Source organism: Prionailurus bengalensis, chromosome B1, assembly GCF_016509475.1.
Source record: "Prionailurus bengalensis isolate Pbe53 chromosome B1, Fcat_Pben_1.1_paternal_pri, whole genome shotgun sequence".
Classification (NCBI taxonomy): domain Eukaryota; kingdom Metazoa; phylum Chordata; class Mammalia; order Carnivora; family Felidae; genus Prionailurus; species Prionailurus bengalensis.
Window position 1 is genome coordinate 120778162 of NC_057344.1, and position 26993 is coordinate 120805154.

The 26993-nt window shown below is 37.6% G+C and overlaps 1 protein-coding gene across 2 annotated transcripts in view; it reads right to left on the reverse strand.

The window, feature by feature from the left end:
* Window positions 1–26993, reverse strand: part of BANK1 (B cell scaffold protein with ankyrin repeats 1) — a 308779-nt gene that overhangs the window by 133951 nt on the left and 147835 nt on the right. For both annotated transcript variants that reach the window (XM_043571701.1, XM_043571693.1), the window contains exon 7: window positions 24379–24575. In XM_043571701.1, the coding sequence (XP_043427636.1) occupies window positions 24379–24575 (197 nt within the window). The remainder of the gene's footprint in view (window positions 1–24378; window positions 24576–26993) is intronic.

Sequence of the window (26993 nt, forward strand, 5' to 3'; positions counted from 1 at the left end):
GATGGTTTGTGGGTTTGAGCCCCGCATTGGGCCCTGTACTGACAGCTTGGAGCCTGGAGCCTGCTTCAGATTCTGTGTCTCCTTCTCTCTTTCTCTCTCTCTGCCCCTCCCTTGCGCTCTGTCTCTCTCTCTCAAAAATAAATAAACATTAAAAACATTTAAAAAATAAATGTTCCACATAGGAATAGCATTTCTATACCCTTCTTCGTCCCTGCCTTTCTTCCACTGCTGTATTCTATTTATGCATCTTATCCAGTAAAATCTTTTCCATTGTTTTCCATCAGAATGTGCAGAAATTTACACACACATATATCTCCTTTATATTATTACAATCTCTGCTTTATCAACGCTAGTAACAGCCATTGGACTCTATCTTGCTTTCTCCTGAAAATCGCTGGGGGCCTCTTCTACCAGGGCTACTTGGTATGATAAGCCTCACACCTGATGTTCATCAAGTTACACCTGGATGGCAGAGTCTGGCAGACTGTGGGAGGTAGCCAAATACAAAAGTACCAACCAAGAGTGGGAAGCTACGGGAACAGAGGTAAAGAGGACAAAAACAGGGAAGCGGTCACAATTTGACTAGATCGCTGTACTCTTGCCCAGCATATTCTTGTCCTGAAATATTCAAAATGCCCTGGTTTCTAAACCCTCAAGCACTCTGTTTTTCTGTTTCATCTTTCTATTTTTTCCTTCCCCTACAAATATCAGATTACAGTAGTTTTAATTTGCAGTGGGTGTATCCATTGGAAATATCTCTTTCTTAGTCTTCGTAAGATACCTCATGCCTCCACTGCAAATGGGCATTATGTTACCATGCAGCAATCCCAGGATGCTCAAGTCTGTTCTTTGAAGGCTTCAGTGTATTTATCTAGTCACTTCTCATATATGAGAAGTTTCCAAAGTCACAGACTTCAACTAGGGGAGGAGACAGAAATAACACATGGGCTTCCAAATGCTTCTGCTTCCTAGTTAGAATAAAGAATTACATGCAGGAAACAAAATAATGTTCTGCTTATCTCTGAATGAGGGGCTATCAAATGAGGAAAAGCTTATAAAAGTAGGAGGTACTGTACAAGTACAACATATTTGTTCCCTTATTATTTCTATGTGATATTTCTTATAAAACCCAGTACAATGTCAGTGCGTAGGAGGAATGCAGGAATGCAGGGGACATCATGGCATTGGAGGCGCCAAGGAAGTCTAACGTGGATGAAGCTGAGAGACAGAGGGGAGAATAGAGAAAATGTAGCATTATCCACTGTTGTTTTACTCTGTTTTAACCCTTGTAAATCGTGAATTTCTTGGAAAGTGCCATGCTTTATGCTTCTCAGATAGTTTTAACCAATACGCCACCTGCTAAAATTTGTTGACTTACACAATGACTGACTATAAAGAAAACCAGTATGTTAAGAAGTCTCGAGTTAAGGACTATGCACATATGCATGTGGGTCACACACACACACACACACACACACACACGCACACACACACACGCTTACTGGTTATCTACAAATACCAGGCGCTATTTAAAGCAAATCACACATATTAGTTTATGTAATCCTCTTATCTACTATCTTCATTTTACAGAGGACAGTAAGGCCCAAAGAAATGAAATAACTTTCTCAAAAATAACAACCACTAAATGGCAATCAAAACCGGAAAACTAGGTAGTATAGCTTCAGAGCCTGAGCATTTAATCACTATGCTGTGGAATATTGTATGTTTTCCCTAATTCCTATTACTTTTTAAAAAGTGTGCTCTGGTAAGTTTGCTTTTCCCATTCCCACTGTCTCTACTACACCACTATCTGCAGTCTGGACCTTTTTCCTGAAAGCTAGGTCTAGGTGTCAGATTTCCTTCTGGCATCTAAATTTGATCATAGGACAAGCACTGTGGCACAACCCGAACCCGCCCTCCCTTTGGGCTCTATCTCCCTCTAGGATCTCCTCTTTCCCCTTTATTCCCTGTACCAGTTAAAAGCCCCACCACTTACTCAGGAATTTAGTCCAGAAACCTCCTGCCCCCTCAGTCTCCATACACATGCAGCCAGCACGGCCTGGTGTCCTGTCACCTCAATGCTTCCCTGAACACCTGCCACCTTCCCCTGTGTCACTCTCTCCATTTGGCTCCCCATCACCATTCCTCTGATTGGTCCCTTTGTGTCTGATGTTGCCTTACAACACATTCTCCAACCTGTGGCCAGATTGTTCTTTCTAAATCTTGATTACTATCCTATCACTCTCCTTTCCAAACCCCTTTAATATTCTCCATTGTCCCATAGGACTAAGTATTAATTGGTTAATCTGACTTACTTCAAGCTCACCTTCCTAGTTGGTTTCTTGCAAATTCTCCTGTCACATGCCACATATTTATTTTAATGTTATTACAGGTACTTGAAGTTTTTCAAATAAATCATATTCTCTCTCACTTCTAGTCTCTGCTCATCCCACTCTTTATGCCTGTAATGCTTGTTCTTTACTCCTTCTCTTGGCTAATAGTGAGAGAAATTTTATGGGATGCCTTTGGGTGATGCAGCTGCAGAATCAATTAAGGCTGAATAAGTCCCTGGTTGCCAATCTTAGTAACAGCAGAAAAATGAAGATGCTGAGGCTGGTAGTCACCCAGATGTTTCAGCCCTGCTGACTAGCACATCAGTGTTCCTTCTTCCTGATTTCTCTTTTGGTTCTTGGGTTTACCTCCTGATATAAATAAGTATTGCTCTCACTCTCGGTGAAGTACAGTTACTGGAGAGGCTCAACGTGGTACAGTAAAAACCATATTCCACTGTTCCATTTCATGCTTAGGAGTCTCAGCCACCCTCTACAAGTGGATATCAGAAGAGTCAGCAGCGATAACACAAAAATATAAGGAGCAAAAACAACTCCAAAGAAATATGGGGGAAATAACAGCAGTACTAATTCAGTTGTTAAAATGAAAAATTTGGAATAAATTCAAACCTCCCTACTTCTATTCAAAAATAAACTTCAAACTATCAGTTTTATGAAATATATATGTATATGGTATATGGTATAGATATACATGGTTATCAAACTTTTCTCGCTTTTTTTTTTAGTTTTTTCATTTTTTTTTTAGGAGAGAGCACACACGTGCACATGCATGCAAGCAGGGGAGGGATGCAGAGAGAGAGAGAGAGAGAGAGAGACTGGAATCCAAAGCAGGCTCCATGCTTAGGGTGGAGCCTGATGCAGGGCTTGATCGCATCACCCGGGATCATGACCTGAGCTGGAATCAAGAGTCAGATGCTTAAACAACTGAGCCACTCAGGCACCCCGATACTTTTCTCACATTGAATACTGGCTTTATACATAGTCCCACCTTACACTTCTGATAAATGAAGGATATTGTCCTCTAGGACAAGACCCTCACATTCACTTTTCAGAACTGATAGTTCTTTATCTTCTTGCAGATTTCCACAACTGTCAAGGTAACTCAGGTAAGAAGGAAAAGCCTTTTATTCTAGACTAGGATTGGTGGGAATCCCAGTAAACCTGAGGATGACCCCAGTCAAAACGGAATGAAAAACTCCTATCTTTCTTTGCTTTGTCAGTTGAGAGGGCCTAGAAGGAATGCTAACCAAGGAGCAATGAGCTCTTCTCAAATCTTGATTTCTAGTATCATTCTCCAACAAAAGGAACCAGAGCTCCTTGAGAAATGGCTGATACCAGGGCAGGGGTGGGAAATATAGAAGACAGTATACAAACTATAGCACCAGAAAGTAAAGAAGTATTTTAAAAAACCCCATAATGATGGGTATATCAAAGGGACAAAGAAACAAACTGAAATTGCTCCTAATGGCCAAAGCTAGAACATTTGGGCAACAAAATAACATAGGATTGGATTATAAATCAAAATATAAACATCTGACTCCATGCTGATATAAATAAATGATTGCATAAACATAAGTAAATGGAGGTAGAGTAGACAATTATCCTGTGCAGAATTCGGTACACTTTATGTATTTTTTTAAAAATATTTTTATTGATTTTTGAGACAGAGAGAGACAGAGCATGAGCAGGGGAGGGGCACAGAGAGGGAGACACAGAATCTGAAGCAGGCTCCAGGCTCTGAGCTGTCAGCACAGAGCCTGACATGGGGCTCGAACTCAGACTGTGAGATCATGACCTGAGCTGAAGTCAGACGCTTAACTGACTGAGCCCCCCCAGGTGCCCCTTTATGTAAATATTTTGACCTCAGGGAAGTGGAGCATAGAAACCTGGCCATACCTCTGAGGTGAGCCACCACACCATGACTGACTGGGGTGGGAGGTTTTGGCCAGGACTGGGGTTTGAAATAAGAGGTGAAGCACAAATTCCCACTCCTTAAGTGGAGGTTGTGCATAGTGACTTTCTTTCTTTTTTTTTTAATTTTTTCTTTCACATTTATTTATTAATGAGAGACAGAGAGACACAGAGCATGAGCAGGGGAGGGGTAGAGAGAGGCGGAGACACAGAATCTGAAGTAGACTCCAGGCTCTGAGCTGTCAGCCCAGAGCCTGATGCAGGGCTCGAACTCATAAACTGCGAGATCATGACCTGAGCCAAAGTCGGTTGCTTAACCAATTGAGCCATCCAGGTGGCCCATAGTGACTTCCTTTCAACGAGGAAAGAATGAAGTGGGGGTGGGGAAACACCTTTACACTGGAGAAACCTAAGGAATACCAGTCCAGCTAGGCCGTCAAGGATAACAACAGTGGTGAGTCCTGTTGACAGCCTGTTCTATTGACTTGGTGTGATGTCAGAAGACTGGCACTCCACCTCTGCGGGCCTCCTCTCCCAAACCCATAACCTCAGTCTAACAGTGAGAGAACCACTTGATAAGTCCTTCTTGAGGGACATTCTGTAAGATACCTGACCAGTACTCTTTAGCACAGAGAAGTAATCAAAAACAAGGAAAGTTTGAGAAACCGTCATGGCCCAAGAGGAACCTAAGGAGATGTGACAACTAAATGCAATATGGTATCCTGCATGGGATTCTGGAACAGAAATGAAAATTAGGTAAAAATGAAGGAAATCTGAAAGTCTGAATAAAGTATGTACTTTAGTTAATGGTAATATATCAATATTGGTTTGTTAATTGGGACAAATATACTATAACAATGTAGGATGTTAACAATAGAGAATACAACTGGTGGAGGAGTATAGGGGAACTCTGTACTATCTTCACCACTTGCCTTTACATCTAGAAGTATTCTTAAATATAAAGTTTATTTTTAAACAATTTTTTAAAATGTTTTATTTATTTTTAAGACAGAGAGAGACAGAGCATAAGCAGGGGAGGGGCAGAGAGAGAGGGGGAGACTCAGAATCCAAAGCAGGCTCCAGGCTCTGAGCTGTTAGCACAGAGCCCGACGTGGGGCTTGAACCCACAAACTGTGAGATCATGACCTGAGCTGAAGTTGGATGCTTAACCAACTGAAACATCCAGGTGCCCCTAAAGTTTACTTTTTTAAAAAACTAAATAAAATAACTTTATATATCTTTTTTTTTCCTACCTGGAAAAGCGCAAAGTCCTTACCATTGCAATATTTAATATACAGAACATTAATCATTCTAATTACATTCATTTATCTAGAGAAATACATGAATGCTTCCTAATGATGTGCAGGGGAGGAAAACTGAAAGAACACACCTCTTAGGGCCAATCATCAAAGAAACAAATTGAAGCAAATTGACAACAGATGAATGAGCCCTATGTAGCTTGGTTTATGGATTCATCCAATGTTCAGTAAGGAAAGTAAAAGTTGAATTCGCTCTTACTCAAGTTTAGAGGATATATGAGTAATGTCAGAGAAGCTAACTTGTCAAAGGAGATCAATTTGTGACTTTAGCGCTATTTTTGAAAATTACTTTCTTATTGTATCATATTTTATCTTTTCTTATGCCTTCAGAACATCTGGACACATTAAAATGCATTTTTATTAAAATTACATGGTTTGAAATTTGATCTATTCTAAGTTAGTGCCTATGGCTGATGTGCCAACCGTGTGTGGCAAAGATAGGTCTTACCAAAAATAATCCATGCATTCCACTACATTTCTCAAAATTCCTCGTCGTTGGGTTGGGGCCATGTGACTGTTTTGGCCAATGATTTGTGAGAGGAAATGATGCTAGTCACTTCTAGCAGAAGCAGTTAAGAGACCAGGTCTCTAAACCTCCATCTCTCTGTTCTTCTGAGATTGTGACTTCAGAAGTCATATTCTAGGTGCTGCTGGGAATGATGGTGTATTATCCATTAGCCTAAGTTTCTGAGTTATTGTGTAGCACAGATACCTCTCTCCAAACCTTGCCAGCCTATGTTGAATATGTGATATGTTCTACATATTGTATTATGCGATAAGACACTGGAGTTTGTCTGTTGCTATATTCAATGGCAATTATGACAACATTTAACAAAAAAATGAAGAAGTTAATATTTAATAATTTAAGAAGTTGATATTACATTTTAGGCTATCTTATAATAGGTAGTCAGAAGTAGCTTTTAAGATTGCTATAAAGTTTACTTGCCACAGAACCCAAATCATAATGCTTTATCCCACAAAAGAATATTGTAAAATTTAGAAGGCAGCAGGTATAGGAATTTTGGGTAGGGACAGAGGCCCTTGTAAAACCCATTTGGGAAGGAAAGTTACTCTTGTCAAACCAAGAAAAATGAGATAAATTAAAAATATTAAAAGAATGGGGAGTTCAGCAAAAGATTAAGATTTCAGTGCATAATGTTTCAGGTATGGATACATCTCAGGTAGACATAGTGGCTAATTCATATTTACCGCTTGTGATTTTAGGAACATGGGATTCAGAAACTCAGGCTATGCTATTCCTGGAAGTAGAGAGAAATGGGTTTGATTGAATACAGTTTAAAGTATATTGAGGACTATCTATAAGATACTGTGTATAATTTTTAAAAACATGGGGGTATGAACAGAGAACATGTATTCATACTATGCACACAAAGGTCATACAGATCAGCTTTGGAATAGTGTCAGTCAGGGCAGGAAATGGGTGTTATGGACTGAGGTTCCCCAGGAGCTATCTACCATTCTCTTAATTATTCCTGATAACATGTGTTGCCACATTTTTTTTCCTAGTGATTAAACTTTTTAATATGACTGTAGTGACAGGGTTTGTTCCATGTTTCATACATTCCCTAGGGGCCTCCTTAAACTAATTACTTGAGGGAAATATGGCAGGTTCTATAAATTATGATATTATGCATGTACAGTATTTTCAATGGCATTTAATGATAAATTGAATAAATGTGTTGAATTCAGGGAAGATATCTTTTTCCTCCCCCTTTTTATCTCGATAAATTAAAAAAAAATTAAAATAGATAACTTCTCAAAAAAGTAGATTATGGGCATTAGGTTAAAGTATTGATGGTATATTTCTCTCTACTCCACTAATTAGTCCCTGTGCCCCACTAATGAACCAAATGTATTTTTCAGAAAATTAACAGTCCATAGCAAAAATTATATTTTAATTTATATCCACAAGGCAATTTTTGGACACAGATGTTTTCCTGATTGATTCCTTAAGAACTTTTCTTATAAGTTTTTCATTGCTTTGCTTTTAGAAATGCAGCGTGGGTGTTCAATTTTACTATGTTAATTTAGATAATCTGCTTTCTTCAACTCTAGAAAGATTTTTAATGCAATGAGAACAGAACAGAGATCCCTGTCCTCATAATACTTATTTTCTCAGGTAGGGTGGCGGCAGATAATGCTATGTAGTATTTCAGAAAGTGGTAAGTGCTGTGGGGAAAAAAAAAAGTTGAGCAACATAAAGGTGAATTGGAATGCCAGGTAAAGGGGGGTTTGAGGTTGGCAATTTAAGCAGAGGTCAGAGGACCCCTCATTGAGAAGACATTTCAGCAGGTCCCCGAAGAAGAGGGAATTAGCCATGGTGCTGATTATGAAAAATGTAGGCAAACACTGCCCCCCAAATTAGAGTACAATGAAGAATAGGAGTATTGGCGAATATGTATGTAACTTGGAAAAGGTTACCTAGCAACGTTGTTTGAATATGACATTATAATATCAGTACAGCACAACAGAGACTGTTATGGTGCCACATATGGAATCTTTAACTCATTGATGAATGGTTCTAAGAGTTTGGAGGTCAGCTAGTGGTTTTGTTGTAGTTTGGTTTGATTTTAGTTATTTATAAGCTATGGCCATGAGGCCATTGGCTACACCAATCAGGAAGGCTTACCAACCTTTGATTGTCTTGTTTTGACAGAAACAACATCTAAAAATCTTGTCATAAACATAAAACAAAGGAGTAGCTGTGATTTCTAGAATTCACTTGGGATGCCTGTGGTGGAGGCTCTCATTCCTTAACATTTTCATTTCCTTCAAAGATAACAGCTACTGGGGAGCCTGGGTGGCTCAATTGGTTAAGTGTCTGACTTCAGCTCAGGTCACGATCTCACAGTTCGTGAGTTCAAGCCCCATGTCAGGCTCCGTGCTAATAGCACAGAGCCTGGAGCCCACTTAGAGTTCTGTGTCTCTCCCTCTCTCTCTGCCCCTCTCCTGCCTCTGCTCACACTGTGTCTCTCCCTCACTCTCAAAAACAACTATTAAAAAAAAAACATAATAGCCACTAAATCAATCTCCCTTTATTCCTCCCTATTGCAGCCTATAAGCATATCACATACACAACTGAGTCTACTCATCTAGTTATAACTGGGTAGTGATAGCAAAAGACCCATTTTTAAATAAGTAAGCTGTAGGGCCACAGTCTCATTTGTTGAACATAAAACCGTTTCAAAAGACTCAGCATACCCTTTAAACTGCTAATGACGCAATTTTATAATTCAGTCTGGAAGCTTCACGATAGCAAATGCTAACACATGCTCAGTCCTCTTTGGGCAATAAGAGATCCTATGCCCTGTGCTCACTCCTTTGCTTTTGGCTCTTGGCTTCACATTTACACTGGGAGCTTGCTGATGGCACCCAGGCCCTAAAGCGGGGTTCACAATATTTATGCAGCTGTAGTGAGACACACTATGAGATGCCAGCTTTTTGGCAGCCAACCGGAATGGATGAGAAGACTCAAATCACCGTAAACAAGCCAGCAATAATGATAGGAGAATCCTGACTGCTGAGTGGCAGGGTCTCACAGAGTTTATAAAAGTGTCCACAGTCACGACACTATCCATTTGGCAGCCTTTCAGCACTGTTACGAGGTCTGAGTAGAATTGTTTTCTGTCCTGGACACTTTCCACTAAACTTGGAAGGCAGAGCTGTCACTCTTTCAATAAAGACTTGACCTTCAATTGGTATGTACTTGATGTTGCTTTATTTTTGCAATAATTTGTTTCCGTCTCCATGTTACATTGTGCTACCTAGCTCAATATTCTTTTTGACAGTCATCACTGTAACATTATATATGCTAAATTATTTTTAAAATACATGTGGGTCTAAATTTGATGATATATTTGTGAAGAGACTGCAACATAGCAGTGAGAGCAGCTGGGAAAACACTGGGAAACACTCACTTTTTTTTTTATTAGGGTACAGATACAATAGCCTTTTGTATTAGGACCAAACATACTGATGCACCAACCATGTAAAACCTTGTCCCTCTGTAATATGCTTTTCTTCCAATGACTGGTTTTCTCTGAAAAAGAAACTACTTGTGGCTGCTCACGTGCTTAACTTTTATTTTTTTCTTTTTTTTTTTTTTCAACTTTTATTTATTTTTGGGACAGAGAGAGACAGAGCATGAGCAGGGGAGGGGCAGAGAGAGAGGGAGACACAGAATCGGAAATAGGCTCCAGGCTCTGAGCCATCAGCCCAGAGCCTGATGCGGGGCTCGAACTCACAGACCGTGAGATCGTGACCTGGCTGAAGTTGGACGCTTAACCGACTGCGCCACCCAGGCGCCCCTACTTTTATTTTTTTCTTATCTGGTTCTCTTCTGATCATTGAATATGCTATAGTTACTCCAACATAAATAAAATTCTTAATCTTGCTTCCATGAGTTTCTCCAAATAATCTCCCTTCCTATAGCCCTCGTCCCATCATGGACCATTATTTATGATAAATTTCGCAACAGCCACTTGCCAATGATTCATGACATTTGTATGTCTAGAACTCGTGATTACATTTGAAGGGGAGCGGAGTTTTTGTTGTAACTGATTTACACCATAAATTGTGGAGGGAAGAATATTTTTCAGGGTACATTCTCCAGATGATATTATGGTATCTCCATAGCACAGGCCATTTCAAAATCACAGGAAAAGGAGTACAATAATACCAGACATCCCTATATAAACACCTTTACCAGATACATTTTAATGATTACTCTTATCGCAAAGCTTTATATTTAGTCTTAGGCTATCATTTTTGCCCATCCACAAAATCTATTGTTTTGCTTCTTATCTACATTTGAGGGATAGGCTTAACTCTATGTTTTACCTCCTCTAGTACATGTATATAGTTCCCAGAAGAATGGGTGGTCTCATCTTGTTTCTTCTTTCAGAAATGCAAAATATGTTATTGACACAGAGGAAAGACACCTCATTAAAGTGGGACACAGCCACTTAGGGGATGATACGTACTACGACATAAGCTACAATTTCATCTTCAGTTTTATTTTCAGAAGCTGTTCAAGCTGAGCTCTATGGCAATGATGGTGGTGACAGTTGTGTCTTGAAAAATGGGAGCCCTCCACCTTCTGACATACTACAACTTACTAAAATATTTAATTTATAAATACTTAAGAAAATGGAATTACAATAGAGCAACTAATCTGAAACCATAAAAAGGTCCCCTTAGAAAAGTCCAAATTCTGACTTCATAGTCAGTGGAACTGGGAGAAATTTTATGAACACATTCAGACTGTTAAATTAATTACACAAGGGTGCCATTAGACTGAGGTGGCTCCAATGTCACAGTGGCCTACTTTTGGGAAACTAAAATCTACATCTGCAAATGTTTCAAAGATGCAAAATTAAAACCTATGGACAACCAATAACAAACATCCAACTAAGCTTTAGGCTATAGCCAATCAATAACTTCTTTGCTTGGCTTCCACCTTTCCTCTATATAAGTCTCTCCCCCAGCTCCTGTCAGTGGAATGCTCCTAACCACTTCCAGTTTTCCTGATTCCAAACAAATGTTGCTCAAAAAAACTACGAACATTTTTAATATGCCTCAGTTTATCATTTATCAAGACACATATACGGATCTTCCTTGACTTGAAATGGGATTATGCTCCAATAAACCCATCACAAGTTGCAAAGATCGTAGGTCAGAAATGTATTTAATACACCTACCACACATCCTAGATTAGCCTAGCCTACCTCGCATATGCTCAGAACACTGATATTACTCTATAATTGGAAAAAGTCATCTAACATGAAGCCGACTTCATAATAAAGCACTGAGTATCTCATGCAACTTATTGAATATTGTACAAAAAGTGAAAAACAGAACGGTTGCATGGGTACAGAATAGTTGTAAGTGGATTGGCTGTTCACCCTCGTGATGAGATGGCTGACTGGGAGCTGCAGTTTCCTGTCACTGCCCGGTGAAGGGGTTTGGGACATTCCCCCCAGAATGTACCACTTTGGCATATGGATTATTTTGAACCAAAGGCAACTGAAACCCTGGGGGCTGGAGAGAAACTTTTGCTTCTCCCTTGATTATATAGAAGAAGCTAAATTGGGTGTCTTTCCCAGAATAAGGGTTTTTAACAGAGATAAATTTTATCTGAATGATCCATCTGTATGGCAGGGCAAACATCTAATTGCCAAACATCTCTTCTTATTGTCCTGTGAAGTGCATGCCTTTCCTCTGAAATCCCAGACTGCTAACCCCTCTTCCTTAGTTCAGAAGGACATATATACCTCATTTTGCCTGAATATCTTTGGAGTTTCCATGTCTGTGCGGATTCTCCATATGTGTGCTATTAAGTCTGATCTTCTCCAGTTAATCTGTCTCACATCAATTGGAATCTTAGTCCAGCTAGAAGGACCCCCGAAGGGGGCAGGAATTCTTGCTCCCTGACATTAGCATTGTACTGCATATCGCTAGCCTGGGAAAAGATCCAAATTCAAAATTTGAAGTATGGTTTCTACGGAATACATATCACATTCTCACCATTGTAAAGTTGAAAAAGCATTAAGTTGAATCACTGAAAGTCAAACCATTATAAGTCAGAGACCCTCTATACAGACAAATTCACATCGTTATAGAAGCATATATAACATGGCCATTGTTTAAATTCTGTTTAACATATCCACTTGCCAAAGGAAATCAGAGAGAATATGGAAAAAAGTTGATTCCATGTTTACTGAGATTACAGTGTGATTAGCTGAAAATCTTTTGCCAGTATTTCTTAAAGGGCAGTTCTACTAGCGTTTTGGACAGGCCCATTCTTCACTCATTTACTGACAGTCAGTAAGACTCTTCAGGTATCAAAATAGGTTGCCCACTTTCCCACACACCTTTTAGGAGTTATGTAGAAACCACTACAAAGCTCTTAAACAAACTGCATTTTCTTTTAAGGAAACATTTTAACCAATTCCCATATTTTCCTAGAACAATTTTAGTAAGCTATTCCTGAATTGTTATGGATTTTTATTGCTTGTCTGTGGCCCATTTGTCTGCTCCTCCCTTTCTGCCTTCTAGAGCTCTGCCTGCCTCTCGCTTCCTTTCTCATACTCCAGCTCCCTCTCCCCTCATGAGAAGAACTCAACACCTGGTCACAGCCCCAACAGCAAACAGCAACATGACAGGATTAATCTAGCACTCAAAGTATTTCTCATCTTGATTTGTACCATTGAGTGATTGAGAAAAAAAAATCATAGAAATTTAAAATAAAATGAATACTTGTATTAGTCAGGGTTTTCTAGAGAAACAGAACCAACATGATGTATGTGTGTGTGTAATATATATATATTACACACACATTATGGGACTCTAGTGCATATATATATATATATATCACATTATTATAAGGAACTGGCTATTGAGAGATAGTCTAGTACAGTGTTAAAGAATGCAAGCTAGAGTTATACTGCCTGAGTTCAAGCCTCAGCTCTACCTGTTACTTGCTGTGTGACTTTGGGCAGTCACTTAACCACTCTATGCTACATTCCTTTATCTGTGAAATAGGAGTAATAAAACATAGCTGTTATCATAAAGCAATGAAAGAGCTATCAGTACATAGCAAATTCTGTATAACTTTTTGCTAATTTTTTTTTTTTTGATTCTTACACTGACATGTTCTTTTTCCAAAGTACTCAACTGCTTATTGGAGATTGCATATGGGGGTAAAATTATGGCAGAATGTGAAGGACAGATAATAAAGAACACTTTACTGTCTATCCCTCCATTTAAATGTGAGCTCATGGAGGAGTGACTTGTCTGACTTTATTATTGCAAATATAGTAATATGCAACATAGCATTCATGCTTAGCATTTATAGAACTAATTCTTTTTCACGTTGTAAATACATATACTACACATATATGTATACGTGTGTGTGTGTGAAAGACAGCATCTACTGAGATAGCCACCATGATGCGTATGGCAGATACAGTGGTGAATAAGTGTATACTTCTATGGAATTTACAGTTCTGTGGGACAGATGTTAAACACATATCCACATACATTAATAAGATGTACTGTCATCAAATTTATAGTGTGATAAAGGAAATAGATTCTAGGCTTGAATTTATTAATATGTTAATTATATCAACACTGATTATGTTATGAAAACACCATGAAATCTAATATTAAGTGGAAGTCTATATTTATAATATATGATACTAAGCATAATGTGACAAATTTCCATTTTTTTATAACTAGATTTCAATTGAATTTTATTTTTTAATTAAAAATGTTCATGGCATTTATCACATTCTGAAATTACCTTGTTTGTTTATTCATTTACTATCTCTTCAAACCAACTAGAATATAAGCACCAGGAAGGCCTACCAACATTAGCTTAAAGTTGCTAAATGCCAATGTCTACTATTCAAATTATGGCCACTCAAGTTTTTCTTGGAACTGAAAACCTCTACTGACATAAAGGTAGAAAACAGACTAAAATAAAACATAACAAACAATTCCTTGTTTGAGGAAATGTTACAGTATAACCTGTTTAACAGAAAATTTGATGAATATTATTTGCTAAATTCAGGAGTGATATCCAAAAACAGGAAAGAAAAAAATTTATAATTGGACTATTCATGTGTCATATATGTAATTTTTAAAATAAAATACTCAGTGTTAAAACAGCACAAACCGATTGAAATATTAAAATATGGTCATGGTGGGGGTGCCTGGGTGCTCAGTCGGTTAAGCATCTGACTTCGGGTCAGGTCATGATTTCATGGTTCGTGGGTTCAAGCCCCATGTCAGGTTCTGTACTGACAGCTCAGAGCCTGGAGCCTGTTTCAGGTTCTGTGTCTCCCTCTCTTTCTATGCCCCTCCCCAACTTGTACTCTTTCTCTCTCAAAAATAAATAAACATTAAAAAAATATTTTAAAAAATATGGTCGTGGTGAAGTTTAAAAAGAATGATAAGCAGTATAATTCCACAGGCTTTTCGTATACATAATTTGACCCTTACAATATTCTGACATTCAACAAAGTAGATTTCAGAGAAAAATAAAAGTACAGGGTTTTCTCTGTTCTCCTTCCCTCCTCTAACAATCCTGTTATATCAGGTGCAGAATGAGTGCTCAATAAATAGGGGGAAATGATTATAATGGTAATAATATGATGATGAGGTAGACATTCTATTTGGAAGCATTATATGGACATAATTTTTGGAATGCCAAGGAAAGAGCACATAAAGAGATTGGAGGTGACGAACTGGTTCACTCAGTGAGTACTTATTATTAAAATCTAGATCACTTATGGCTCCCTTTGTGCCCATCCCCTTTCTCTTCCACTTTTATAGTCCAGGCTAAAATTGAGAAGAATGATTCTAATCATTATAGAATTCATGTAGTGATACCCTAAAGTTAGTAGGTTCTTATTATTTTTATGGCTAGTCATCTCTTTTGGAAGCCATCTGATGAGGACTCTGGCTCCAAATTTCACCACCTCTCCAATTTATGAGCCTCCATTTCCCAAAATGTAAAATAAGCAGCCGTCCCTCAGAGAGTAGTGGAGAACATGGAACAGGGAAATGTGGATAAAGTCTCTAGCCCAACCCAATACATAACAATAATCAACTCCAAGCCTTCCCCACTCCCATAGTGCAATTGTAATCAAGCTGCAGGCGTGTTCAGCAATGCGGTCCAATACTGCGGTAATGAACCAGATTGCTCGGATAACTGGCATTCTCCCCACCAGATGCAAGATCGATTGATTCAATATGAATCTATGCAGTAACCCATTCTTGTAATAGAGAGTTCTCATTAAGAAAATGGATTAATTGGCTTACTGATATTTTAGCGAGAGCCAGATTTGAATAAGCGGACTCGGCAGTACTGAGAAAAGCAAATTAAACACTAATAAAGGGAGAAATGTGCCTGTTTAGGCTGAAGTCTCAGCCACAGGCTCAAACTGAGGATTTGGGTTTAAGATTTGTCAGTGTGAGTGGACATTAATGTCTGACAGATGAAAACACTCTAATTTTTACCCCTGGCAGCTCACTTTCTCTCCAAGACACCCATCCCAGCTGGAGGCTGCATGTGTGTCTCCTCCCCTGGAAGATTTCTGCCAGAGATTCCGAACCACTAATCACGGAATGTGTGTCTGATATAGAATATGCTTCACACTTGTTTCCACACACAGCTAATAAGACATATTTGGGACAAACTAAGAGCAAAATATTCACTAGAACCATTCCCAAAGTATCATGGAGCTCATGTGTCATTAGAAAATTTTATCTTAATCTCTCGTCTCCTAGTGAATCGCTGTTCCATCTTTTCAATACTTGGAAAGACTTTTTATTATGATTAATTTTAAGGAGAAATAGATACATATACATACATAAATGTACATACACACATATCATTCATATCATCATCTTTCTTGTCCTGTTTAAGAGATTTGGGCAGTGCTCTCACCTTTTCAGAACCATTAATTTTTCTCTCTCTCGGTCATTCCCGTTAACTTCCAAGCATGTAATTTCTTCAGTCTTTACAAAAATGAAAAAGAAATACGTCTGTTGACCTACAAGCTACAATACCTTTTCTCTGCTTACCTTCACAGTAAAACACCCTGAAGAACTGCTATATACTCATGATCCCTCAGTTTCACTCTTTCTTTCCTTGCTTGACTCTCTGTAGTCATGTCAAGGGTTTGTAACCTCTCCCATACCTCTGACCGCATCTCCCTCCCTCAGAAGACACCCCACAAACTGCTCTTGATGGCCACAGTGCTAAACCCAAAGGTTGATTCTCTGTCCTTATCTCAATTAACCTGTCAGTAGCATTTCACAGTTGACTACTCTACCCCCTCTGTGAAATTTTCTTTCCCCCTTTGGCTTCAATGTCACTAGACTTCCTGGTATCTCTTTCTACCTCAAGGGCTAGTGCTCATTGTTTTCTGCTGGTACCCCCTATCACCTCAACTTCTAAACTTTGCAATATCTAATAGGTATTTAGATTTTAACACATCCAAAACCAAACTGCGGATCTTCCCCAGCACTTCACACAATCTTCATCTCGGTACATAGCAAGCAATTCATTCCTCCTACCAAAATCCTTGGAGACATCAGTAACTACCAACTTCTTTTCTATATTGTTGTCAAATAATCAGTAAACCTGTTGGCTTTCCTGTAAAGTGCTAGAATATTTCATATCTGACCACTTTTGACAGTCTCTGCTACTGTTACCCTAGTCTAAACTGCTCTCATTTTGTCATGTATCCTCTGTATTACTGGGATGGTCTCTAATCCGTGCTTATCCCTCCTGCTCTTGCCCTGTAGAGTCTGTTGTCAAAGCAGCAGCTAGACAGTTAAATCAGAACATGCCATACCTCTCTTCAGAACTCCTTAATGGCTTTCATTCTCCAAAATTCATTCTCCTCACCATTGCTTATACCACTCTACAGATACTGGCCTTTGTTACCTTTCTGAGCCGATGACTATTCTCTATCTTGTTTACTCTGCTTCAGTAACATTTGCCAACTTGTTCTTTTATGGACATGCCAGGCAAATGCATCTCTGGGTCTTGGCATTTGCTGTCCTGGTTTTCTCTTATTGGAACATTTCCCCTCCAGATATCTGCATGACTTCCATAGGTTTCAAGTGGTCACCAAAAGGCTACCTTTTCAGTGAGGACTTCTCCAACTACTCATTTCAAAATCGCTGTCCCAAACTCCCCCCACATACCACCCAAAACAAGGTGGTCCTTCCTATTTCTTCTCGTTCTTAAACACTAATGTCCATCTGACACATTATATGTTCTAATTATTTATTTGTTTATGGTCTTTTTTCCCATTAAAGTTTAAATTTCATGATCACAGGAGTTTTGGTCTGTTTTGGATTCCCAGTGTTTAGAACAATACCTGATACCTAATAGGTACTCAATAAATATTTGTTGAATCAATCAGTGAACTGACTTGCCAAACTAAAATCAAAGAGGCTATTGATTTCCTGGCTCAAGTGAAAGTTGATTACTTTATTTAAAACAAACCCAAGAATTTAGCCTTCAACTGGTACCATCTATTTTCCTTTTACGTTATATTTTTGGAGGCAAAACAAGTCAGACATAATCTTTAATTTCTCACATCCACATATATCACAAGGAAGGTGTTGCTACATAAGGAGAAATGAAGAAATCATATTGCTTGGCTCAGAGCTATGATATTTGATGAATATTTTTAAAAAATACATGTAGTTATGCACTTTTCTCATATGTAATCTGACCTTGGAGAAGGCTTTATATAATGTAGAAAGAAGCCACACCACAACACCAGTAGAGAAGTATATATTCTGCCTACATTGAATTACATCAAACACCTTTTTTATCATCAAGCATCAAGAATGACTGAAATTCAAAGCCTACTGATGGTGGCTAAATGGTGGTCTTTAAAGTCCCTTGCAACCCTGTGTGTTTATAATCATTTATCTTCTAATTTCTCAGAAACCTTCTAAACTTGAGTCCTTTTGTTTTTCTCTGGCTTCTTTAAAACCAATTAGCTTGTATAGAAGAGACTAGTCTAGAGATGTCACTTACATGCCTGCTGGTCAAAAGGAAATGCAATTTCAGTGAGTGTAAACTTCATCACACATGTTAATTAGAGCAATCAGTATTGACACCATAGCTTTAGAGAGTAGACCTCATGAAATAAACACAATGACATTATGCTTTCAGGATGAAATTCTACAAAAGCAAACGAATTGAAATTTCATTGGGAAAATATGAGTCTTGGCAATTCTTCTCTATTAGCCACCATAAGTATCGGTGTGACCCTTGTTAGGATTCTGGAGACTGCCAGTGTCTGAAGTAAATACATCAAAGATAACGATGCTTGCAAAATTGAACTGGAGTCTTAAGCCAGGAGAAAGACCCAGGTTAAAGACAACGACTGAGTTATTAGACACAGGAAAAGCTTGTGTAGGAAGAACGTTAGCTGTTGGGGTAAGAGAAGAAACTCAGAAGGAGTCAGTGGACATTTAGAAAGATGGCATGGTCATGGAAACCCATGCGAAGGCCTGGGCCAAAGGACACGTACGAGGAATCCAACGGATCAGATCCATGATAGATTATTCACGGCATTTGACAAAAGAGCTTCAGAGTGAAGTTAAGAGACATTTATTTCAGTTAACTCTGATACTGAAAAACAGACTGAAGAGAAAGCAGAGCTTTTGGGAGTGTGTACCTGTGTGTGCACACACACATGTGTGCATATCTATATTTGAACATGTTTGTTCAGGGAAGAGTCAATATAATGGGAGAGATTAAAGATGCAAAAGAAAGAGAGGGTATGATTGATGCGGAGAACTAAAGTTGACATAAACAACAATAAATCGAAGGAAATGGGTGAATAAAATATCATTTATTGTGGATCTACTATATATTTAATACTTTCACATTTATTTCATTAAGTCCTAAAAACACCCTGTAAGGAATTTTCCGTTTGCAGATAAAGAAACTGAAGCTGAGAGAAAGCAAAGAGATTGTCCAAGGATGCAAACTTGGTATTTGATGAAGTTAGAATTCAAATCCAGAGCTGGCTGAATCCTGAGGCCCGAAGTGTAGAGAAAAATGGAAAATTTGGCAAACAAGTGAGGGGAGTTCAGGGAGTTTAACAGGATGTTTAGAGCTGCAGAGTTAGGGTATTAAAACTGGGTTTGTGGACTTGCAGAAGGGTAAAACACTGTAATAGCCACTATGGTGCATTTAATGGGATTTTAGAAAGAGGTTGCTAAGTAGCTCCAAAAGCGTAACAGAGAAATGAATTTGTAATGCATGCAGTTGAGTGCAGTTATGTGACTTGTTCCAGGTTCTTTAGTTCTAACAGAACATCAATACTGAACAAAGGCCAGAATTCTAAAATGTACTGTAGGCTGGCCTATTAAAAATATATACTGAAGATAGCAGTTGGGATAATTTAGAATTCTCTAAAACTAAACTTAAAAAATCCTGAATGGAGAGAGAATCTGACCAATTATTTTATTTACATCACGGGACCTAGTTAAGGATATTATTGGTTAAGTGAGATCAAACAAGCCCTTAAAGTTGACACTTACCTTCTGCCCCCTCATTGTGTAAATAGATGCTGAGCACCTCCAGTGCCCATAACAGTGGGAGAGGAAGGGAGCCCATTACCCATTATCAGCTTCTAGACTTGTAAGAAAGAAGAACTACATTGGCAAAGCAGGGTGTGAAGCTACTTAGACAGAATAAGTATACACTAATATATACTAAATTAAATGAACACTCTACCAGAGAACAAATAGTATATAAAGCACCAAGTGAGCAATACTAAGACTGAGGGAGATAGTCAAGAAGAGTGATGTTCACTGGCCTAAACATAAAGTCTAACTTCTGAGTGATAGGTTCTCCACAGCAGTCAGTCCATCATTGCTTAATACAGGGATTCTCAAAGTGGTTTAACTTCTACCTTTCTGTACCTTCATTCCAAACCCTGGACCATTTGAAAAAGTTCAGGGTCATTGTCGGTCAGCCAGACACTAGAGGGCAACAGCCCCCTCCCCCTCACACACACACACACACACACACACACACACACACACACACACAAGCCCACTGTCCACAGAGGCAAACAGCAGTGTTAGATTAAGTCAATGAGAGCAAGATGTTATAGGAATCTCATCACAGATGAAAACAACGGAAAGATTCCCAGTGAAGAGTCTGTCTGAAATTGCCAGCTAGAGAAAGTACATGGAAAGCTGATTTTGTAATTCCTAAATTTTAGTGAAATGATTTATGATTAAGATCTTATTAACATATACATAAAACTACATAAGTGAACACTGTGGTGGAAGAAAAAATATAATCAGTCTGAATGCTGTTCCTAAGAGAAATAAACATATGTTCTCCAATTCCATGCCAGCCAATAGAGGAGGATATATCTCCCTGTCCATTTACATAATGATGTCATCATTTTGTTAAGTGTTTTAAACTGATGGAGATGGGTGGGGTGACATATTCAAGATAATATAAGGAAGTACGTGCTTAAAAGAAATTCCAATTTTTGCTGCATACTTTATATTGAATCAGAGACTATGTCTTTATCTGTGACCAAAGTTTCAGCTTATTTTCAATTTTTCAGGTATTTTTTATTTAAAAGATAACATTTCAGAGGACTGAATTAATTGTCAATATTGCTATTTCTTATTTGAAATAATCTGGGATCTCCTCTAGAACTTTGTTAAGTAAATCGTGGCTCACTCAATTGTAGATTTAAGCACCAACCCTTATCCTCTTGGTCCATCCACCTTTCATAGTAATTTTCTGAGGAGATGTTGTCAGAAACTGAAAATAGAGTAGTTTATTTGAAAGACCTTATGGATTTTAGAAATATATAGTATTATTATCTATAATAGTACTGAAAACATGAAAAAAAAGTATAGGTATTAATTAGATAACATTCTCAAAACATGAAAGCTATCTGTTCACAATAAATTCCACTTATAGATTGTGTATAAATCATTAACTTCTCAAAGGAAAAATGTCATGAAGAAATTAAGAGATGTTATTTGAGCCTTCTTTTTTTTCTTTTCTCTTATTCTTCAAATAGTTTACATTAAGATATGGAGGGCATTTTGTTTGTGAATGCTTGCCAATGGTTCTTTTTCTTCCCTGTGTTTTAAAAAATCACAATTGGCTTTTTCCTTCTACCCATTTTATTCAAACATATCATGTTGTAATTCTCTGTGAAATCCTAAAATTAACAGTGTTTCACTGATGGGCGATGAGGAAGAATTGAACGTATCAGTCAGTTAGTTGGGGGCAAAATATGTTTGAAATTAAAAATATGTATTTCTTCTGCACAGAAGTATGGTTCATTGGATTGTAAACCTCAAACCTGAAAGAATATCAACTTCTTTCAACCATTCTGAAACAATCGTTAATGGAAAGTGGTTTTTTTTTAAAGGAAAGTTTGAACATGTATGTGACAATCTAGATTTATCAGCGTGATTATAACATTAAAGCTATGTAAATATTATTAATGAAACAATAAAGTACTGTAGCAGCCTAATGAGATTGTATATTTTTTTCTCTATCAGGTTCAGATATACTCTTAAGAGACGTAGTTACCATAATTTGAATATAAAATTTCAACATGTGTTTCTCTGGTTTTCATTAAGGAGATAAAATATTTGGATTTATTTTAAATAAAACTGATGATTAGAAGAATAGTCAGAAAAGTAAATCAACAGGAAACATGCTTTTTCACGTGTGTCACAACCTAACAGATACATTCCCATTTTATTTACCACACATTTGCAAAAAGGTCTTTGGTAGCTTGAAAAATTATTGTACCTAATTATCCATAACCATAATATACCTTTATAAAACTGCTGTCCCTTGCAACAGTTATAGTCACTTCCTTACTGACATCAGAACACTCACAAAGTAACTAATCTAACCTGTTTATAATGGCAATGTCCACTATGGACATTCTGACAAAATGTAATAGCTCACGAAGAAACAAAATATATAGCATCATTTAATAAGTTTCATAGCATAATTATCAAGTATAACTGCAAAATTAGAATGCAGCCATTATAAAAGAGTGAAGAGTCACCTACAGGCAGTGATTATTAGCTATGTTATCCATACTAATCTATGAACAGAATCTCTTCATTACAAATGAGTACCTCTCACGTTTTGAGAATGTTATCTAATTAACACCTATACTTCTTTCATGTTTTCAGTCCTATTATGGATAATAAAACCATAATGCCATCAACTTGAATCAGTGCTATTACTACAAGAGCAGAGATCAAATGTCCATGGGATGTAAGAGAAAAAGAAAATTATTTCCCATATCCATCACATCCTACCTTTGAACTTAACATTCCTGTCTACTGCCATTATTATCTAGTATCATGTTATTTATGGGGCACATGCAGTTTGCATGAGGCTGCATCTGTTAAAAGGGGAGTCTTCACTGGAGAATGAGAAGTGGAAGCCTTACTCTTTGAAAAAAAAAATCAGAGCTTATGTTAGAAAGTAACCCTGGATGCTAAAGACTTTCACAGGCTTTCTTTTTTTCTTTTCTTTCTTTTCTTTTTTCTTTTCTTTTCTTTTCTTTTCTTTTCTTTTCTTTTCTTTTCTTTTTTAGAGAGAGAGAGAGAGTGAGTGAGTGCATGCACGAGCATGAGCGGGGGAGGGGTAGAGAGGGAGAGTATCTTAAGCAGGCTTCACGCCCAGCACAGAGCCTTATGTGGGACTCAATCTCATGACTGTGAGATCACGACCTGAGCTGAAATCAAGAGTCGGATGCTTAACTGACTAAGCCACCCAGGCGCCCCTTCCACAGGGAAATTTTAACTTAAGTCTACCAGTGGTTAAAAATTTGAGAATAAGGTTGTAGAGAATTGAGACAGGCAACCAAGATGTGCTGCACAACAGTACTGTAGGCAATTATGCAAAGCTGAATTGATTCATTAGCTTACCTGAGACAGATACCATACCATTGGTCAATGGCTATATAGAGTGGATAATTACTAAAGTGAATGCACTCATCAGATATGTGAGAATCACTATCTAAAATCTTTTCAGGAATAAAAATAATTCTTATTCACGATTTGAAGGACACAGAATAATAATAAGTACTTTTAAAAATTTTGTTACAAACCCTTATTTATGTATTTATTTATTTTTGTTTCTGTATTTATTTTAAATAAAAGCAAAAGATATCCTATTGTAATTCATCGTGAATGATATCCATGCTATTCTGGTAACTACTTTGTTATTTCTTAAAAGTGGGGAAAAAGTTAGTTGGTTGTCATTTGACTCTCTGGAATCCACAAATATGATTCGTTTATGGAAGTCCAGTATTACATTGACTTAACCTAATAATCAGAATGAATGGTAAAATGACCAGAAGCTACTCATTGTATTTCAATGTTCTTTATTAACTGTTCATTGGCAATAAAATTATTTATTTTATGAGAGTCAAAAGACAAATTTTGACATATTCGCCAGACGATTATTTTCTTATGTTTTCCAAAGAGCCATCAGAAGCATAATTCACTTTCACAAGCAAAATGTACATAACATTTCTCTTGTTACAAGAGAAAATAATTGCTCTTCTAAAGTTGATCATGAAAACACAAAATGTGTTCTATGTATTAAGGTAGTATCCCCTCCTTCAAAATCGTCCCTTGGTTGTATTCTTGCTAAAATCTAGACTAATATGCTTCTGAAATTTGAGGCTTTAACCTACATAATTAGGATGAGGGACTTAACAGCGTGAGAAAAGGAAGCCCATGTGAGAAACACATTTAAGTAACATGAATTAACTTTTTATTAAATAGACTTTTCGAATGATTTAAAAAATGTATTCTTTTAACCTATCAATTATTCATCTAATTTCATATGCCTAACAGTGTCTTACTTAGACTCCTGAATGAAAGAATAAATGTAATAGGGTTTCATTTCCTTCTCACCATCTCCCCTCCAATATGGAACAGGCTGTATAGAAACCAGAAAGACAAGCTTTTTAAAAGCTTTTTAGGGGAGGGAGGGTGGAGTCAGAGCTGGTTTATGGTGATGCTAAAACAAACTGACCTATCTTGCGAAATGCTTTTTCAGGACCAAAAGGCACTACAAACTAGCTGAGAAGCAGCATCATTCCCGAAAGAGCAATGTGCATACAGGCACACACACACACACACACGTGCGCGTGCAAACACACTTATTTTATAAAAAGCGTCCTAGAGATAAAATGGAAAAAAAAACTTACTGAGAAGTCTTCAAAGATTTTCTTGAGTTCTTGGTGACCATGCCTTTCAGCGATATGTGCTGGATCTGAACCCTCCAAATTTTTCACCTTAGATGCCCAGGTTGCTCCTGAACATTGAAGCAAATGGATAGCTAAGTTCTTTAAACCAAATTTTGCTGCACAGTGGAGAAGGGTTGGAAGTTCCTTGAAATGAGTATCTGTAAGGATGAGAGGTAATAGGATTAATATGTTTTTATCATACCTGGAACTCCATAAGAAAAAGTCGAACACAATCTAGTCCTAAAAGTAATTCTCACAAAGCAGAACAGATTTTTGTGTGATTTTTCATCGGTGGTTTTAACAATGTAGCATCTCTTCCTTTCTATTTCTCATCTTACAATGAATATAAACTAATATTCTCATTAGTATTAATGCCTCACTCTTACTTGTGGGATAATTTTAATTTGAAAAGACACACCAACCTCTTAAATATAAAACAGAACAAAAATATCATATTGTAATAACTCCTTTTGAAGATACTTGGACATGAGGCAAATACTAAATAACAATATTAAATAGGTTCATCTATAAAACCGTTTTGTGTTTTCTACTGTCACGCCTGGTTTGCTTCCTTCTGAAGTTGAAATGGACACATAATTCCTGGAGGGGTTATATTAGATTCTTTCAAAAAGGAACTGCAACAGAAAATACAGGCGGGCACTTTTACGGACATCTTCAGTACGGAAATTTCCATCAGGACTTTACAGCTTTCGTATCAATGTTTTGGAGTTTGAATTTCATAATTAGTTATTAGCTCTCAGTTAGAAGTATTAATTATGCATCACTATAACATGGTGAATGTAAACAGCTACCTCAGTGACAAAACACACACAGATGAGTGATGGTTTGTTATTAGTCTTTATTTTCACAACTAGCTAGAAAAAATGTGGTATAGAAACTACACATCAGCTTGCTTTAATAGCTGTGGCATTATCAGAAGCAAGCAGTGTGAAGACGTATGGCAACAGAAAGAAAGGTGTCAAAGCAAAAGTCAATTCTCTTCCATAGTGTTTTGGAAAACTGAATCTGGCCTCGTTTTCCTCTTTGCTATATTGTAGGCTAAAGGGAAACAAAAGGAAAAGAGAGCAGAATTAGACTTTGAGTTTTCGATTCACCTGAGTGTCTTGGGGCACAGTAAATTAGGTTTGTTGGTTTGCATGTTTTAACAGAAGACAAAACAAAAGAAAAACCTCCAGGATACATTAAGAACTTACTGTAAGCAACATTTTACCCTTCAAAATGTGTTAGAACTAAACAGCTCTATGTAAATCTGTGGTTATATTTCAATGATAAGTGCTGCTCGCCCCGGGCCTCCACGCCCGGGGCTGTCACTTACCATGGCTCATCATGCCTGAATCCTCTCCCTGTACCTGAGAGAAAGGGGTCAGAGAATCCCACACAGCCTCCAGACCATGGGGTCTCAGCTGAGAAACTTCCGGGGAAGGTCCGAGAAGTGGGAGACACAGAATCCCAAGCAGCTCCTCCAGGGGCTATGCAGTTCTTATATTGTGTGCAGTGGGTCAAAATTTATCAAATATTTTATGAAGATGAGCTTGTGAAAGCTGAAACTGTCTAAGGTAGGTACCATTTTCAAAATGAAAAATTATGTATTTTCTTAAAAAGGTATTAAGGTAGAATTTTTTATTTATTTTCATTAAAGGTCATTATAAAATATAATTTTCTGCTGTAATTAAACCAGGGAAAAATTAGGAAGAAAAATATTTACATGATAACATGAGATTTTTACATGCCCTGGGTCATCTCTCTCACTGCCCCATCATACAATGAACAAAAAACATCATCACCTCCCAATCAATGCTTTACGCATTATTCCTGCACATTGCTATTCTGGTGAACTTTTACATCACTGTCAATACAGCTTATAATGTTATTTTCATTAAATAAATGTTTAATCATTATAGGAATACAGTCACCTACCTCCTTTCAGTAAATTCCTCAAGTTTAAGATAATATAATATTAAAAACAACAAACTTCATTAAGAATCTCTCTTGTGCATCAAAAAGAGCAACAAACAGTCATGGTTTTCCAGGGTACCTTTCCTAACAGCTGTGCTGAACCATGTTTTCTGATACACAAATTAAGATTGTAGTGATCATGCTAAAGATACTAGAGGTCTGAAGCTTGGCTTCTTTATTTTCCGTTTCTTTACTTCATTTTTAGTGGTAGCTTAAAATCCACTAATCTACTAGAATGCTTTTTGAAGTTATAGACATGACAGAGCCTTAGAGGGTATCTTTCCAGTTTCCTACCCAGTAATAGAATTGTATTCCCAGAGGCCATAAGAGATGATCTGGGTACTGCTTGCATACCACTAATGACAGAGTGCTCTTTACTTCCTAAGGCAGCCTGTGTTTTGGCTAGACAACACTGATTATTGGATAATTACGACTTCTGTTGGGGTGAAATGTATTTCCTCTAAATTCTCATGTATTCTAATCCTTTGGGCAATATAGAATACGATAGCTACAAAGGCACAGGTATTTAGTACGTGAACTTCAACAAGCTACTAATTATCTGAGCCTAGCCTTCTCTTCCAAGTCATAGGGCTATTGAG